Source organism: Mycteria americana, chromosome 7 (genome assembly GCF_035582795.1).
Source record: "Mycteria americana isolate JAX WOST 10 ecotype Jacksonville Zoo and Gardens chromosome 7, USCA_MyAme_1.0, whole genome shotgun sequence".
NCBI lineage: Eukaryota > Metazoa > Chordata > Aves > Ciconiiformes > Ciconiidae > Mycteria > Mycteria americana.
The window spans coordinates 51,042,106-51,059,806 of record NC_134371.1 but is presented as its reverse complement, the minus strand read 5'-3'; the positions used below and the strand labels follow the sequence as shown (position 1 = coordinate 51,059,806).

Genomic DNA, 17,701 nt, shown 5'->3' with positions numbered 1-17,701 from the left:
CCCTTCATCTTTATCAGCTTTGAAACAATATGACAAGCAGACCTATTTGTGATGCTCCGTGTTAAAAGTGCAATTACTTTGAGACTAACACCTACACTCCAAGACTGGCTAAATGTATTTATGGTATTAAATATTGCATTTCAAGTCATTAAGGCAAGTCCAGATTAAAAGGCCCTCTGCTCCCCACATCAGGTCACAGCAATTCCAGTGACAAGCTGAATGGAAGAGAATGGGAGGCAGCTCTTTCTTCAATGAGGGAGAAGTTATCTAGATTTTCAATTTCCTTAAAAAGCAGCTTTTGTTTAAGCTCCATTATCAATTGCATGTTTTATAGGTTACAAGCTTTGGGAGTTAAGGCTTTCCAACTCCACTATTACTTTTTTTTGGTGCAGGTGTTTCGGAGGCCTTTGAGCATGAGTACCCAAAAAGGAAGTTTTGGTCGTAAGTTTCATATTTGCTGGCAAAACACACTGGTCAAAAATATCTATTTGCTTACAGAATCTTACAAAAAAAAAAAAAAAAATCTGTCACAGCCCAATAAAAGCATTTCAAGTCACATCTGAAGTGTCAAAAATAAGTAAATTGACATTAGAGGAACTTCTTTCTACTAAATCACTTTTGTTTTAAATGTCTTTATACAGTTAACACTCAAAACCTGTATTTCACAACTGAAGAAGCTGTATTTCAGGCTAGTGTAAGTTTGAGATCAATAGTTCACCAAAAGCCTAACAGGGCATACTCATTAAATTAGAAGCATGAACCACAGCCACAGAATGACTTCATACTCCAGACTGTATACAAGGAAAGCACAGCCATTCTCATTTGTGCAGAAAATCAAGAATCTTACTCGGATATTACGGATCAAGAAATCATTAACAGGGGATCATCTAAGAACACCAAAAAGATTGGAACTTGAAATGCACTTTAGTAGGAAACAAAAAACAAGGCCACCTAGAATATGGGAAAAATGTAACTAAAGATTGCATCATGCAAAGTAGTAATTGTGAAAAGGAAGGAGAGATGATGTGGATAAACAACCAAACATGACACAGTGCAATATCATGACAAAACAGGGACAGTATAATCTTTGGATGTATTAGCCAGAGTCATGAAATAGATTATGTTCCTGCACTTAACTTCTTTACCTGTCTCATGACAAGATATTATAAAAATCTGCATGCAATTCTGGCACCCATAGCTTAAGCAGAAATATGGAAAGGAAATGGGAGAGAGCTATAAAATGATTGAGCACTGATGATTTGATCAGTCAAACAACAGAAAACCAAGTCAGATGTATTTACGTTGAAAAATGAACACAATTCTAATTTGGCAACAGCTATCAGAAAAAACAACTGATCATTATGGGATTCACCATTTCTTCATTTCATAAAATCAAGACTAGAGTACTTTTTGGGACACCCATATCAGTCAGCCAGTGGAAGGAGGATGGCATTTAAAGTCTGTGCTAAAGTGAAAATAATGCAAAATGAGTACTGGCTCCTCACCTACAAAGTCACATTGTTTTAAGTAACCTTTAAACTTTTTTTTTTTTTTTAAAGTAAAATGCTAACACATGAGTAAAAGATTGACCTAAACTCAGCTATTCTCTTGTTATCTTACTAGATAATAAATGATTCATATGCAACGCTTACTGTACTTATCTAAGTATTTCTAATGTACTGACCACAGCATTATCTAAGCGTTATGTGATTAAAAGAAATGATTGCTTTATCTTTTAATAAATTTAGTGCCTGCTGCACTAGAGGAAAAATATTCAAAGTGAAAATTCTTTATGCAAGCTCCGTTAAATTTATTTGAACATGCTATATACGAAGAGATGAAAGAGATGCAAGTAGTTGAGAAATCATAGGAAAAAGAAGGCTTTGACACAATACAGTAAAATCATCACCTTGAACGAAAGATTTCAGAGGGAAGACAGACACTAACAATACCAATGAAAAAAAAAAGCGCAAAACTAGAGAGTAACTAGCTTGTAACTTAGGAATAATAACCAATAACCAAGAAAACCTTTGCAGATAGATGCAGCAAAATTCAGACAGGACAACAGTATATGACTATAGGAAGGACAGACTACAGTAGAGACATCACGATTTCTCAAAGCCAAGAAAATATAAAGAACAGTCATTTATGGTTCTCTCATCAACAAAGGAGTGAGTTCACAGGACAGTGAAGGTTGCAAAAGGAACTGAAAGCATAAGGAACAACACAGAGGCCAAAGGATGCATCTTCAGATCCTACAGTGACATGGTAGCAGTAAATAACATTTCTGGTTTCAAGGTTTACATAAAGGGAGTAAGAGTTTTACAACAAATTCTCCAGTACTGGTCATAGCAGAAGAGTAAGCACAGAAAAGAATGGTTGCTGGAATCAAACTGTGCGCATTTTTTTGGACAGAGGATGTTTTCAATCTCACCTATTAATTGGTAAAAATTACCAATTACAAGACAAAAAACAAATACAGAAGTCAGAGTTTAAAAGTGTTGCCTGTAGCATGGTGCTTGTACAGAAGCAATTATTAACAGCTCAGAAATATGCCCATCAGATATATTTAAGGCCTTTGCTTATAAAGGAAGCACATTCAGCAATATAGCATTGCCCCACTTTGCAAAGCAGTGCCTTGTATTCACAGTAGGTTTAATAAGGAACGAAAGTGGAGGAAGAAAAAAAAACCAAACCCCACAAAGTCAAAAAGTAATCAAGTTACAAATCAAAAAGTATCAAGTTACACATTTAATGACATCACTTGTTACCTGAATTTCTAATTCAGCAATATGCTGTTGTAGTTCAGCCACAGCTGCAATGCGGTCTGCCTCACGGAGCCGTACTGCCATCACTTCTTCTTTACTCTGAAAGAAGTAATAGATTGAAGCTAACAAATAATATCAGTTTCAGTTGATTATGTGCACTGCTTTTACCCAAAATCATGTAAGTCAAGAAAACTTAATACACTGCTGTGCAAAATATCATACCTATTGATAAGGCATATTCTAAAGAACCCAAATTTAATTTTAACCCATAGAACTGTGTAATCATCTAATATAAATTCTAAACTATAATAATCTAAAAAAATATCTGTGTAGTTTTGAAAAGATGCTGTTATCAATTTCCAGGTCCAGAATAGAGCTGTCTTGTGTTCCAGAAATGTTATATTGTAAATTAAGAAAAAATAGCAACAAAAAACACAGCTCATGCTTCAACTTTTCACTTTATATATAAAGAAACAGCAAAGCTACACAAGAGTTACTTATTTCATCATTCCTTTTGACTAAAAAAATAAATCTCAAAAAAAACCCCAAAAAGCACAGATATTCTCAACCTCATTTCAGTCCAGCTATCCTAGTCACAGTATACAACAAAGATTTGCAAGACAGTTTAGAATAAAATTCTAATGCCCGTAACCTACAATCAGACTCCCAGTGTAAGTTTAACCTGTAAGTTTGCCTGTAAGTGATAGACAATTTGAGTTTGGATGAGAAAGAAGGAAATTTCCTTATTTCTGTTTTATGAGGCAAGTCCTTAAGACTTCAGAGCAAAAAACAATTAATATTATATTGTCAGCAGTTTGGTACAACCACAGAGAGAAAACAGGGACAGATATTGAGCGAGCAATACTTTCAGCTGGAGTGCAAATAATTCTGGGGAAGAGACAGACTAGGCTCAGGTATACCTACTTTTATGGCAGACTGGTGTAACTCTGCAAACTGTAGTTACTGTAAGTCAGTTCCAGTATTTCAGTTGTTTTAATGTGTGCTTCAAACTGACAGTACTTAACCACTCTTCATCAGACAGTTTGGTTGAGACCAAATTGAACATGCCAAAGCTTACCTATAGTAGCTACTTGAAAACATGCTGTTTGTTTGAAAAAAGATCCCTGTAATGAAGGTACACCTTCTACAGTATCCAATTAACAGCATTTGTAATCAGTGGAGTCCATTTCAGAGGAATCCGTCATGTGCTAGCCAAAGTTTAGCCACTATTGCTAAATTCTGCTGCACGATTGCTCGAATGAAGCCAAACCCACAAGTCCACAGGATTGCATGTATTTAACTGAAAGCTAAAGGACAGACTGGCTTAGTTCAACTTTGGTATCTGAGATGAGTCAATAGTGTTGCTCTAGACAGCACTGATGCTTTATCTCCAAAACAGAGCATGTTCTCAATAATGACCACAAAAGTTGATATGGTAGGAAAGACAAGACTGGGGTGGGGGCACAAATCTTATGATGCAAATTCTTTAGCAAAACTGATTAGAAAGATCAGTGCTGTGTTTCAAGTAACAATTTGAAATTAAGTCCTTGCTGTAGAAGCAGTAGTCAGATAAAGAGGGAAAAACATAACAGTACACACCAGTGACAGAAAACAGTTGCCGTATAGGTCGTATGAGATGCAACTTGCTACAAAAATTTTAATTTCTGCTTATGCATTTTAAGCTATTATTTAAGAAAAATACAAGCTCCAGAAATAATGTACCAGTTCTTTCTGCATGGAAAAAACAACTGGGGAGTTGAAAATCCAAATATGTCTTTTTTTATACACCTCTTCAAGTAGAAATATTGCTACCAAGACAAGTTGTGGTGACAGAAATAAAACTAGAGCATGATTTTAGATGACTTGAAACAATAGGAAGAAAAATCAAATATCAGTTTCTAATGGAATCTGGAATAACAAACTTGCTAGGTTTTAGAAGATGCAAGGTAGAACTTTTAAAAATACTTAGTGCCTGTATTGCTCCATGACATTACCTGAAAGATTATTGAAACTTTCTTCATCAGTTTTGAATACAGAGTTGTTGTATCAGTAACATATTAAATAGCTTCATTTCAGCTATTTACACTGCAGCACTGTCTTTTCAATTCAACCTACCTGCTGTTATCTGTCCTGCAAGCCAAATCTAAGTTGGCAGCAACACTATTGAGTAGTTACAGATACTGAACCTACTTCTAGAAGGACTGTAGGTATGACAAGTCCACTGTTACTGCTAGAGACTAGCCCTTCACACTTGTTACATATGCCTTACATAGTCGTCATACTATATGCTGGTTTCTTGTAAACCTAGTTAGTGTAAACAAAGCCAGTAATGTTGCAAGGTTTTGGCTTGACAAGCATAACAATGTTTCTCTTTCTACTTTAAACTTCAGCTTTTATTTTTTTTCTTTAAATTCACTTTAAAATTAAAATCTCATTTTCCTCACACAGTGAAATAACCTTAAACAATCCCAAGCAGGAATTTCCTTCATTTATTGGGGTATAGAGGTGGGGAGACAGGAACTTAAAATAGTCTCTTCTAGAACAAGAAAAAGTGAAAGCATTTGGCATTAATCTTAGATTAAGCTAAAAATCATGCTTCCAGTAGTTTGAATGTGGAGAGCAAGGGACAGGAAACACAGTGACAATCCTTACAAATAAAATGCCAAAGGACAATGGCTTTTCATATCCTCTCATTTTTCACTTAACTGTATATTATCATATAGTTAGAGTTTGAAATTGAAAAGTTTTTTGTGAGTTTGAAACAGCAATAGGAAGTTCAATACCAAGTTATGTCCCACTTAAGGAGCAGGAGAACTCTTAAACTTGTGTATATTGTTTAACATGGCTTAATTTTTTTTTGATTACATGGCTTTCTTATTAAATCTGTAAAACTGCTGAATTGTTTGTATAGATTATTAGAGAATAAAGTCACTCGAAGTTTACAACAAGTGTCAGAGGTAGAGGGAAAAGGGAATATGAGGGGAAACTACATTGAAGGAAGGTAGTTTCCAACAAGTTAAATGTGAGCATCTTTCAATACAGTTAGCAAAAAAACCCCTTGTGTATTTAAACAGTCAGGGGTCTATATGGTATTATACTAAGCCTCACCCCAAGAAGTCACAGTCTAGCTCACAGTTAAACAGTAGAACTCGAGGTAATGTATATGCATCAAATTGATAATATTTCATTTTCCATCATAAACATCAACTTGAAAACATGTTACAATGTAAACTGTAATCTTTTTCCTATCAGTGACTGCAAAACAAGTTTCAGGACCTAATGTTACTGTATGTCAGTACTGCTGACTTCACTGGCTATTGACCTCTGCTACTTTCAGAGAAGCTCTAAAAAATATGACTGGTGGTCTATTACTATCAAATTTCTCTCTAACCCATGTTAGAACATAACTTTCCAAGCAAATTATCATAGTGAGAACAGTCATGTATATTAACTCATTAGTCAGGTTAAAGACATATTACTCTTTTTATAGTCAACATAAAAACTTTGGAATATTGACTGCATAGTCTCAATCTCTTAAGGATTAATGAGGACCTTCAGTATCAAAAACCAATAAAAAAAAAAGTTATGGGTTATATGAAAAGACATGTCACCAAGATCAAGAATATTAAAAAAAAAAAGATCAGTAAGAATAATCTCAGCATTTTAAAAATAGCACTTAGGAAACCAGTGATTATGGTAAACAAAAAACAGTCAGTAGAAGCAATTTCTTCTAGTTAAGATTTAGTGGCTTGTTTCCTAAAAGCTTGTGAAGGAGTTTGATGAGTCAGTAGAAGTTACATCTTCACTGCGCTTTAGATTCAGGTTCCATTGGAAACAAATGGAACTGGCAAGACAGCAAGAAAAATGGAATACCTGGAGTACGTCAGTTATTTACTGTTATTAAATTTCTCTAAAATGGAACTGAATAACAACAAAACCCAGCTTCATTTTGCTGAAAGAACTATAACTAAGGCAAAACTATGAAGAAATTGCCAATTACAAATTACACACTATGGCTTTGAGAAATGACAACAAGATCAGAGTTTACTACAAAACTAAATTGCCTACATTTAGGCATTACCTGTAGATGTAAAAACTGAGAAGTGTGATATTATAGCAAAACTATGCATATTAATAACGATGTCATTTCCTCTCCAGGATAAGCGACAATGATAAATCACTCAAACTACACTCTTGATTCATGTTGTCCACAGAAACCTTTGATGGAATTGCAGCTAATGCAGTCTTTGGGGTACGTATGGTGTTACAAGCAAAATGCATGTATATTGGATAAAATTGAAAAACAAACACTCAACCAATAACAGTGTTCTGTGTGAATGAGAATAGAAGCAAGTAGCGCACATAAAAAAGGTTTGGTTACACTTAATGTAACTAAGATGTGATCATGAAAAACAAATTATGTAACAGCATCTGCTCTCAAGTGGCAAATTCATAGCCTGTCCTGATTTCAGCTGGGTTTAATGGTAGTCTGATTATTCATCTCAGTACTATTTATAACATACTAATAAGTATCCTATTTAGAAATTACTGACTGTTCAGCTCTAGCTGATTTTATAAAAGACTATTCATACATCTTCTGGAAATAAGATTTAAGTAAAAAGTTGTTTTCATGTCTCTAGCAAATAACGTCTTAACTATAGTGATTTGTCAACTAATATTGCCCCTTTTTTGAAGTAAATATAAGTAGCAATTTCAGGAAAATTTTCATCCAAGTTAAGAGGAAAAAAGCTTGAAAGACTTATCCTTTATTTCTTGTCCATATTATGTGTGCACAAGTTATGAAGACATAAGTTATTAGTAATTGGTTATCAATTTAGTTACAAAATTAACTAATTAAATCTGAGATTCAGACATTAGATTAGGCTCTCTTATGCATTGACAGTAATAAAAACTACCCTTTTGCCCAGTGTTTTTGGGCTGTCCCCTTAAACTCTGGTTACTATTAGGCAATGAATACTGTAACACTCCCTTCTGTACACCTCTTTATTTAAATACTACTTTTACCCCCTTTTTTTCGAACCTAAACTAATTCTGCAGTAATAGTCAGTGTTGAAGTAATGAACCTCTTCTGTCCCTAAAGACAATCAGAGTACACAGTGATCAGAATCTGTTGTGTAAGAGCGTCTTTTTATATATTAACACAGACACTTTTCTGAGTAGAACCACACTTTAAAGTAAAAGTTTATCTTTGTGGGACCACAAAGAAGCAGCTCTGTCAAAACCTCAAGTGATTTTGTGAGATGGTAAATTCAAGATGATATTGTCAAATCAGTAAAAGAAAGTTTTGGTTTAGTGATTTCTACTTCTCAATTACGACACAATTCTATCCAACAATAGCGGACAAGACTAGAAAGTATAAATACATTAGCACATAAATAGTCTATTCACGATGTTGTTTACCTTGCATTCAATCTCTGCTTGTCTACGTTTTGCTTCATTCAACTGAGCAAGAAGTCCTTTATTCTGTGCAGAAAGATACTGTACCTTCCCCTGTAGGTTGGTAACCTCTTGCTCTGTCCTTCGTAAATGGTTACTATTGATCTGATTCTGAAATTTATGACAAAAAAAGGAAAGAAAACGCATGTTAAAGAAAGATCTTTGATATTAATTTAACTCCCTGAAGTCTGACAAGAAAGACTTATACATCATTTACTATAAAAAACTTTTGATGAAAAAGCATTCAGAGTTTTCTAAGTGTAATCAGAAATGTTTGCACGACATTTGGTTTATAACCAGGATATTCAAATTGTTCTTAAACAACAGATGACTCATTTGAAGAACATTATTGCAAAGCTCCTGTACATCTGTTTTACCCCATCTCTTGCTTCGGTAAGTCAAAGATTTTGTGAACTTGTATCCCAACTACAGCAACAAGCTGATGCATCCAGGAAACATCAGGTATGCCAGAAACACTATGTGCACATTTCACTGTCCAGTGAATCCCTGAAAGTAACATGGCACCTTAATTAAGATCAGTGCATTAGCACAAGTCACACCATTTTTATATGAAGCTGTGCATAGACCAGTACACAACACGAGAACCACTGCATTTCTGTCAAATGATAGCTAAACAGCATAAACATATACGAAGATTCGATGCATAACACTGAAATGAGAAGTACCTAAAGGTCTTGTGTAATACGTGTAATCCAGATAGCAGGATACCAATGCCCCCTACTGACTAAAATAAATACACCGATGGGGGGGAGGAACCAAAACAAAAGCACACGTTAACTGTAGTGAAACAGTATTAAGACTTCAATGAAAATTTTAAAAGTTAAGACAAGAGGAAACTTTTATTCAGTTGGTATGGAAAAAGTGGTACCTCTGTCAGAAATAAGCCACCATGTGCCTTGCAGTGAGCTCATCTCTTTTCAGTAGCACATCCTTATGTGCTCTCCTGGTTTCTGGGATTGCTGAAGCTTGGCAAGTTTTTTGTTTGTTTGTTTAGCCTTTTGGATGCACAGGTCTCCTTCAAGTAACAGTTACATTTAGCAGGTATTTCACGGGAAGATTTCTCAAAAGCCTGTTACAAATCTTTCTCAATCAACAGCACATTGTGCTGATTGATTCAGTTGAGAGTTCGCTAATATAATAAGGACTCACCAACTTTAATGCACTTTCATTTCAGATTTGTTTGCTTAATAACAACTTATTCCCTAGTTACACAAAAAAGATCTTGGCAGACAAGTTATTTTTGTCTTTTCTGCACAAATCTCAGCAATGGTGAATCATGCTTTTCTTGTCTAGCACATGAAAGGTAAAGCTTCTGCTAAAAAAAACTGACAACATGCAGCTGTTTTGCTCAGAGTCCACAGTTTAGTAACCAGATTCATGACCTCAGTGGATAATCTAGTATAGGCAACTTCACCAGAAGAAAGAAAACACTGCCATTTAAAGAATTAGAATTACTATTATCAGAATCATCAATTAGGTTTGTGAAATTTAAAACACCTTAAAAGTACTTTTGTTGTTACACCAGTTACAATTTAATGAATTAAGATTCACACACATTCACAGAGTCTACCAATTAGTCTAAATGAGAAATGCAGAAAGCTTAGTCCTGGAAAAGACTAAAGAAGAGACATTAAAGTAAGTTGGACTGTGTGCACTAGATTCTCCCTCCTAGTCTAACAGCATTAAAAAGCACATTTTGGAACTAAAGTCATGCCTGTAGATGGTAAAAGATCATCACTGGGTAACTACCATTTGACACCAATTTGCCCACGTTCAGCTCAATTCACACATGCTAGTGTTCAATAACATACCTGTGTTTCCATCTCCATCATTCTTTGTTTGGTCTCTTTCAATTCAGCCTGAGTTTCTGCTTCTCTCAATCGGACTGTCATCAGCTCATCCTGTAGCTCATTCACTGTGTTTTTTCTGGGGGGATCTTTCCATCTTCCAGTGGTACGAGCTAGATGACGCTAAAAAAAGTAGCATGCCATTGCTCATAATACCTGATCTTTCCTGGTGTTCCCTTATTTCATTTAAGGTCTCAAAGTTATGTGGGGACAAGTTGCTATAGTGCTCCTGTTTATCCTAAAAACTAGAAACCCATGCAAACTTCCTAGTTTTAAGAATAGACAGTTAAAAAGCTGAAGACAGTCATTCCCAATGACAGTAAGTCAGTGAATTGCAAGTACATCCTGAGACTTTTGCCTATTTCTAGCCCTTATTAACATTTAGTGAAGTAGGAGTACTGATCAGGTACTTCCTTTCTACCAGAATGGTTAGCTGGTAGCACAGGCTCTCTGCCATCTAGAACAATTAGGGACCAATTTCTAACGTACTTTTGAAATAAAGTTTCTTGTTGCAGCTGCACTTAAAGATTTTCTCACCTCAGCGGCTTGATCCACAATCACTAGCTTCTACTTGATCTCTACATCTCAAAATTTTGTAGCCTTTTGTTTTATCATCATTCACTGAAAATAAAAATTGTTAAAAGTGTATTGCTACCCATACCTGCCAGTGTTCCTCCAAATCTTTGACTTGCTGCCTTAGTTCTTTGAGACCCATCAGAGCTTCTGCTTCTCTTAATTTTACTGCAATCAGTTCTTCTTGTAGTCTAGCAACATTTTCCTCATCAGGGAGAGAGCTGTTCCTCTGCAACAAGGACCATCCTCTTAAATATGTATTTGAATAAAATTGTGCTTAGTGAGATGCACTCCAAGAATATAGACATGGAATGATAACCCTTATTACTAACCAAACTTTCTTAATTACACATCCCTTACAAAATAAAATCCCTCAAAAAAATCTAAGTTCCTGGATACAGCAAGTGTAAATATCTCCAACTACCAACTACAGGAAAAAAATCGACAAGGTAGTTTTAGGTATTCTGACTTCCAGATTTCCCCAGAGGGTATCCCTAACAAAGCATTATTTACACTATTTTTCACACATCATCAAAAATATGGAGAGAAATCTGAAGATTTTGAGCTAGTTGATAAAAGCAAAGCAAATGAGAAACTGAAATTACACCTTTAGAGTTATAACTTGTATTTAGACTTACAGGAAAAATAATAAATGGAAATTTATTTTTTGGGAAGCAGGTCATCTGCCTTTGAAAAGGAGAAAAGTTATGCTGACAAAGGAACCATCCATTAATATTTATAAAAAACCAGTCAAGACAAGGTCTTACAGATGAAAGTACATGGATGTTTACAAAAACACATGAGGAAAAATTAGAAAGACTAGAGAAAGCTAAACAGAAAACAGGAAAACAAATGGCAGGAGTGACCTGAGGAAAGTAAAACAGTGACGAAAGTATAATAATGGAAGTCTGGGAAAGAAACAGAGGGGAAGAAAAAAGACACAGTCTGCCTAACTACAATATCCCTACATCAAATCATTAGACACCAAATACTCAAAGTTGAACTGTGCTTCATCCCTTTCTACTGTATTTCTCAGTAGCAATTTTCAGCAAAATAAAAGTATTTTTGTAGATATGTAATACTGTGACAGTTGCCAGGTTTTCTTGAGAGTTGAGAGTAAAGTACATTATTAACAGAACACAGCACAACAGCCATTTATTAGCATCTCTGTGTTTCAAATCGTGGGCTCCAAGTACTGGCAAATATAGGAAGCGATAGGCTGTGTTTTGGAATGTTTACATCACTGTCGGCATAGCCATGCAAGACTTGGGTTACTGAGCAGAGTTTTCCCAGATTACATGACACATCACTAACAGCAGGAAAGAGCTGTATTTGTCGGCAGCTGAGGGAGTTAACTTCAGTCACTTTCTCCTGTGCCTAAGTTCATTATGGACAGACTGAAGTGCTACTTTCCATCTGAGTTCGTCTGGTACACTGGAATTTCCCCCACTGCTCCAGTTCTTCACATTTAAGTTTTCAGTGTATGCCATCTTCATACTGATGAAGGTTAAGTACAGTAGTCATCTCTTTTTGAGATTTGAAAAATACCTTAGATTCTGAATTCTTACCAGTGTTCAGTACGGTAAAAACTACCACACTACTAGCCTGTCAGACCCCCATCGAGCCCCTCAGATAATTAAAAAAGTAAAATCTTGACTCCAGTGGGTTAATCTAATTAGCTAGTAAGTTCTTGGTCACATTCCTGAGTATACAGCTCTTTAAAGTTTCCATGAGGAAACAACTCCCAAAGCCAATACAACAGGATCTGAAGAGCATGCTTTATTTTAGGTCAATTAGTGGGTTTTTTCTTTCCTTTTTTCCTATTTATTTTGCAGTCAGGTTTTTCTTCAAAGAAAGGTAAATGTTTGACAGTTGCTTTGAGTACAGCTTGAACTCCAGCATCAGTAAATTACAAGCTGCTATGGCACCCAAAAAGCAGTTAGAGACTTTGATACTAGAGAGTGGAGGTATTCTGTCCCTGCCCATAATAGGACGAAGCAGGAGACACACAAGAACTCAAGACCTGGGAATGTTGTACTCTTTCTTCCTCCCCTCCCAAACTATTTACTTTCACATCACCTCAATGCTCACCCTAAGCCTACTGCTCTTGTTGCAGGACATAATTTTGAAACGATGTTTATTGTAAAGACTCCACCAGAATCCCAGTTTTCCACTGCAATGGGCTTCAGGAACAAGAAAAAAAGTGATGTGTTCTTCACAAACCTTTCCCAGTGCAAACAGATCTTAGTTTTTTTGCTATATTAACTTCAGCTTTGAAAAGCATCTTGCAATCATGAAGAGAAGATTCAGAAAACAGAAGAGAAGATTCTAAGAGCACAGTTATGCAAAGAATTACAGGGACCTGTATTCTGTTTCTAGTGCTATTTTATACAGAAGGTCCTGGTTTGATTTACCTTTTCCATCTCTAGAACTTTATCTTGCATCTCCTTCAGGGCACAATGGGATTCTGCTTCACTCAGCCTGGCTTGGACCAGCTCTTTTTCCAGCTGTAGCACAAAGTCTTCACTGTATTGTGAACTGCATTTATGCTACAAAGTTTGCAGAAATATGTTTAGTATGAAGCACAGATGGTTTGAAAGGGGTTTTATATGCCAGATTTGGAGTGTAAAAGTACATTCAAATGTTTAACATTAGGAATACTAACTTAAGATCAACATAAGTGCTTACCTTATACAAGTCTACTAACACGTCCATCCAGACTGCTAACAATAAGAACCCTAGTGCTATGCCTCTCAACCAGCTGCACCTCCACACAGCCAAATGTGCAAGACCAAACTGAGACCCCTATTAGTACTCATGAGTAACAACTCACACTTCTCTCATTGTTATCCAAATTGAAAAAATCCTCAAAGGATCTGTGATTACTTTGTGATATGCAGAAAAAGATGCTTAGGAAAGACTGGCTAATTACAAGGTTAATACAAGTATCTCTCGATCCCTACTCACTTAAACTCTGATTCAACAGAAGCCTTCCATTACCTTGGATTTAAAATAAAGCCATGTACACTTCAATGCACAATCACTTTGGTTTGCCCCTTTCTTCCACTCCAATCCTTGGCTCTCATTTGCTCACACTACACGTATTCCTTCCAAGATTCTCTTCTAGGGTAAGCCCTGTGGATTTATGAGAAAAATCCAGGCACAAGTAGCAGTATAGCCCCTTCTAGATGACAGCATAGGCCCAAACCACAAAGAAATTTGGTTCTTTCCACACAGGACTTACTCCAAGACTATCCCCAGCCAGCTTTGCACATCCAAACACATTCCGTCAGTAATAAAACAGCAGTTCAAAACTTAAGGGCACCCTTTCCAAACTTCAGGGGGAAGGGAAAAAACCCACAGTTCTGCTCAAATAAGTTAACTCACCATTAACTTATTTCTTGAATGTTGATTAGCTGGAATTAAAAGCAAGATCTATCCTTTCACTTGCTAAAGCACAATTTCATGAAACTGTGTCTTTCAACAGATACATCCAACTGAAGTCATACTAAGCATTTGTATTCAAAAGTCCAATTTAACTTTCCCCCTCCAGTCAATAGTTAAATACACTTTCTTTCTTTCTTTCTTGGGTCACTTTAAAATGACTTGAGATTCACCACAGATTGTCAGGCTTGCTTGACAGGCAATGCCATCCTAAATCAGCATTTAAATTTCTGGTTTAGGGAAAAAAATAGGTGTTGAAATCCCCAAAGTGTAGTTGCCTAGTTACCATGTATGCATAGCTACCCTGAAAATTAAGTTTAAAGGGAAATAATTTAATACATCTTTGGTGCCATTAACTACATTGTGAAGAATAAATACTATACTTGGATTCATAGATGAAGTTTTATTCAATTAACAATGCAACTTTAAAATCCATAGAGTATTCATTATACTAAAGATACAACTGTTTCTTACTTTATGTTACGTTTGCATCAAACAATTTGGTTTTCTGCATCTAAAAACAGTTGACAAAATTAACAGAAAAGTCTTCTAGTTCCATATGATCCTGTTAGGGTATGACATTCCCTGACCTTTAGTGCACAAACCAAAGGCAAACAGGACAAAACAAGGATTTACAACACGTAACTACATGGTCAAGGAAATGGTTTTTCATTTATTTTTATACTTCTGCATGCCGACTAAGCCTTTCATCATGACTCACAGTACAATCCAAATTCAAAATCTACACTAACTAACCTTAGTGTTACAGTTTATTGTATTTCTTATACACAGGGAGCTATAACGGAGAGGATACATACAAAGCATTAAAAGGCAAATATAGGTCATGCAGGCAGTCTTTAGTGTCATTGAGACTATCCATTTAAGGGCTTGTCCTACTTAACTTTGCAGCTGAACACAGATGGAACACTTCATGTACAAAGATGATAGTATATTTAATATTAATTTTCCCTTATACAATACTAATGCAATTCACATTATTTTCAACCAACATAGTGTCTTTGCCTCAGTAAGCAGTGGAAGTAGCCCTGATGTGAGTGTAAGGAGAGGATGGGTAGACAATGCTGATGCATTTCTACAATTGCTTCACATGATATGGGAGCATGAGTAGCACACATAGGAAACAACATGCAGACACAGAGAATAGGCAACAGCTCTTTCTTATTCCCTGGCTGTTTGTACAAGTTCATCAGATGATACACACAGCAACTTAAATGGACTCTATGTTTCTTGTTCCAGATTCTGCTTATGATACATATGGAACAAGAACAAACGCAGTATGCTTTCCTCAGGTAAGAAGTCCTCTTGTACTTTCCAGGAAATTGAGAGAAAAAAGCAGATTTGAAGAGCTGAATACATCCTGATTTTGCAACAATATGTAAGTGTACCCTAAATAGTTTTGACTACAAAAAAATCTAACTGATGTTTGTCAAATAATAAGTAATGGAGAGTGTAAGAAAAGTTACTTATCCAGTTTCAGGCACAAGTCATGCCTCCTTTAAATCTGCCTTTAGATTTCACCTGCCTAAGGAATGTGTTAGAAGTACTTATCTGTTTGGCCACAACAAACTTTAAATCAAGTCCTGATAGACTGGCAAAAAAATACAGCCAAGATCAAAACAGACTTAAAAAACAATATTCAGAATTTCAGAGTTGTGATTTTTGCTCCTTAAAAAAACAACACACAATTTTAATTATTTAGTATATAAAGGTAACACAAGTTTCTGGTCAAAACAATGTTTGAAAACTACTTTAAGACTGACTTCTTTAGCAGAAAACCTGTTTTTATATATTTGTGTTAAGCCCTAGAATTTGTGACATAAACCACAATGTGAATCCAGATTTCCAGGCACCACAGTAACACTGTTTTTCTTGGCTGCGTTGAAAAGATCTCTAATATAAAGCACTAAAAATGTAGTTCTACCACTATTTACTTCTGAAAGAAACGAGTCCTTGCTTGGCTTCACACAACTGGATTTATTTTCCCCCAACTTTTCTTAAAATCTCAGAACTAGTAAAATCTCAGAGACTGACACAACTATTCCTAATATTATTTTGGCTGATGACACATTATTACATGTAATTACAGAATGCTTTTCCAGTACTCTGTAATGAAGGGCAACTAACAGATTGTTCAGCAGCTGCCCAGCTAACTGTCTTTACACATTTAAGCACTAACTGTAGTACTTTACTAAATACAGTATTTTTTTTTCTGCTTTTTGGTTGCAAATCAGAACATAACATAAAAAAAGTATATCGTAAAATAGTGAAGCCTTCCATAAGGTTGCAACACTCACTTACAAGCATATATTCCCTATATCAATTCTTATGCTCTTAATTATTATCAGTCATTTTAGCATGAGTTCCTGAAAAGAAACTATGCATTATGGAGTTGCTGTAAAAATAACCAAATACACAGCTATGAATTACCTTGCAAAATGCATATGCTTTCATCTGAACGTTCAGTCAATTAAAACTCTATCTTCACATAGTACACTTGAAGAGCCTTCTTAAAAATAAGATGTGAAGCAATTTTAGCTTGAACTGCCTCTCATTTCTGCGATTCTGTTTGCAAGCATTCAGACTAATGAACTGGGTAATCAATCACTGAAAATTAGAGTATCACTGGGAAGGACTGAGATTTGTGTTCTGGAGGCATATTTAACTGGCAGAAATCATTAGATTATTCATTTTTATGCATCCAGAAGAAGCTACCTTTTTCATTTAGAAACAATAGGAGAAGAACAGAGAAAAAAAAACCTTCAGCACATAATTATCCAGAGTAGGTCAGAACAGGCTGATTACCCTCACCCCTAACTCCTCAAATACCATCACTCAATATGCCTCAAAAGAAAACCTTCTGTATTCTGTTGAAGTCGGGCACAACTTCCTCTATGCAGTTCTTGATTTACTAGCAGTATGAGGAAGAAACCACCTTCCTCTTAATCTTTTGGTTACCCACCACATCTAGAAGCCTTTGGCAAGTTTCTGTATTGAAAGATCAGACATGCCAAAGACAGATTAGTACCACTCTCTTCAAAACCATTCAGGCAAATGTTTAGGTAGCTGAAACACTGAACTCCAAGAGCACTGCAGAATACTGTCAGCTTTACAATTATTTTTTCCTAGTTATCAATATAAAAAATTATACAGGTTATACACTATTTTTAAAAACCTTACGCTGACAGAGTTGCTCTCTACTAAGACGTAAAACTTCACATCCAAAGTAAAATTGTGAAGTCTCCATCTCAAACCTTACTATTTTCCACTTCCTTTTCCCCTTCCAAATGATCTTAAGTATATTCAGAAATATGTAGAATACATTTGATGACACTTAATATGTGATTTATTATATGATCATTAGTACTACAGAGTACATAGCAGAACTTCCTTTCACTAAGAAACAATGGTCAGAGTAGACTCTCTAAGTAGACTCAACACTTTGTAATAAAGTCATTCTGGTTCAATTAAAAACTCCCTATAAATACTTCAGCACAGGGAGAATTAGAGTTGCATATAATTTGGGCTCCTGGTGTTGGACTTCAGTCAAAAGAATACTCCTCTACCCATCTC

The 17,701-nt window shown here is 35.6% G+C and overlaps 1 protein-coding gene across 6 annotated transcripts in view; it reads right to left on the bottom strand.

Annotated features, from left to right (window-relative positions):
• Nucleotides 1–17,701, bottom strand: part of EVI5 (ecotropic viral integration site 5) — an 86,065-nt gene that overhangs the window by 33,487 nt on the left and 34,877 nt on the right. For 5 of the 6 annotated variants that reach the window (XM_075508364.1, XM_075508363.1, XM_075508365.1 and 2 more), the window contains 5 exons: nt 13,081–13,215; nt 10,755–10,895; nt 10,058–10,216; nt 8,190–8,336; nt 2,772–2,867 (listed from right to left, as the gene is read on the bottom strand). In XM_075508364.1, the coding sequence (XP_075364479.1) occupies nt 2,772–2,867; nt 8,190–8,336; nt 10,058–10,216; nt 10,755–10,895; nt 13,081–13,215 (678 nt within the window). The remainder of the gene's footprint in view (nt 1–2,771; nt 2,868–8,189; nt 8,337–10,057; nt 10,217–10,754; nt 10,896–13,080; nt 13,216–17,701) is intronic. The other variant, XM_075508368.1, reaches the window with a different exon arrangement.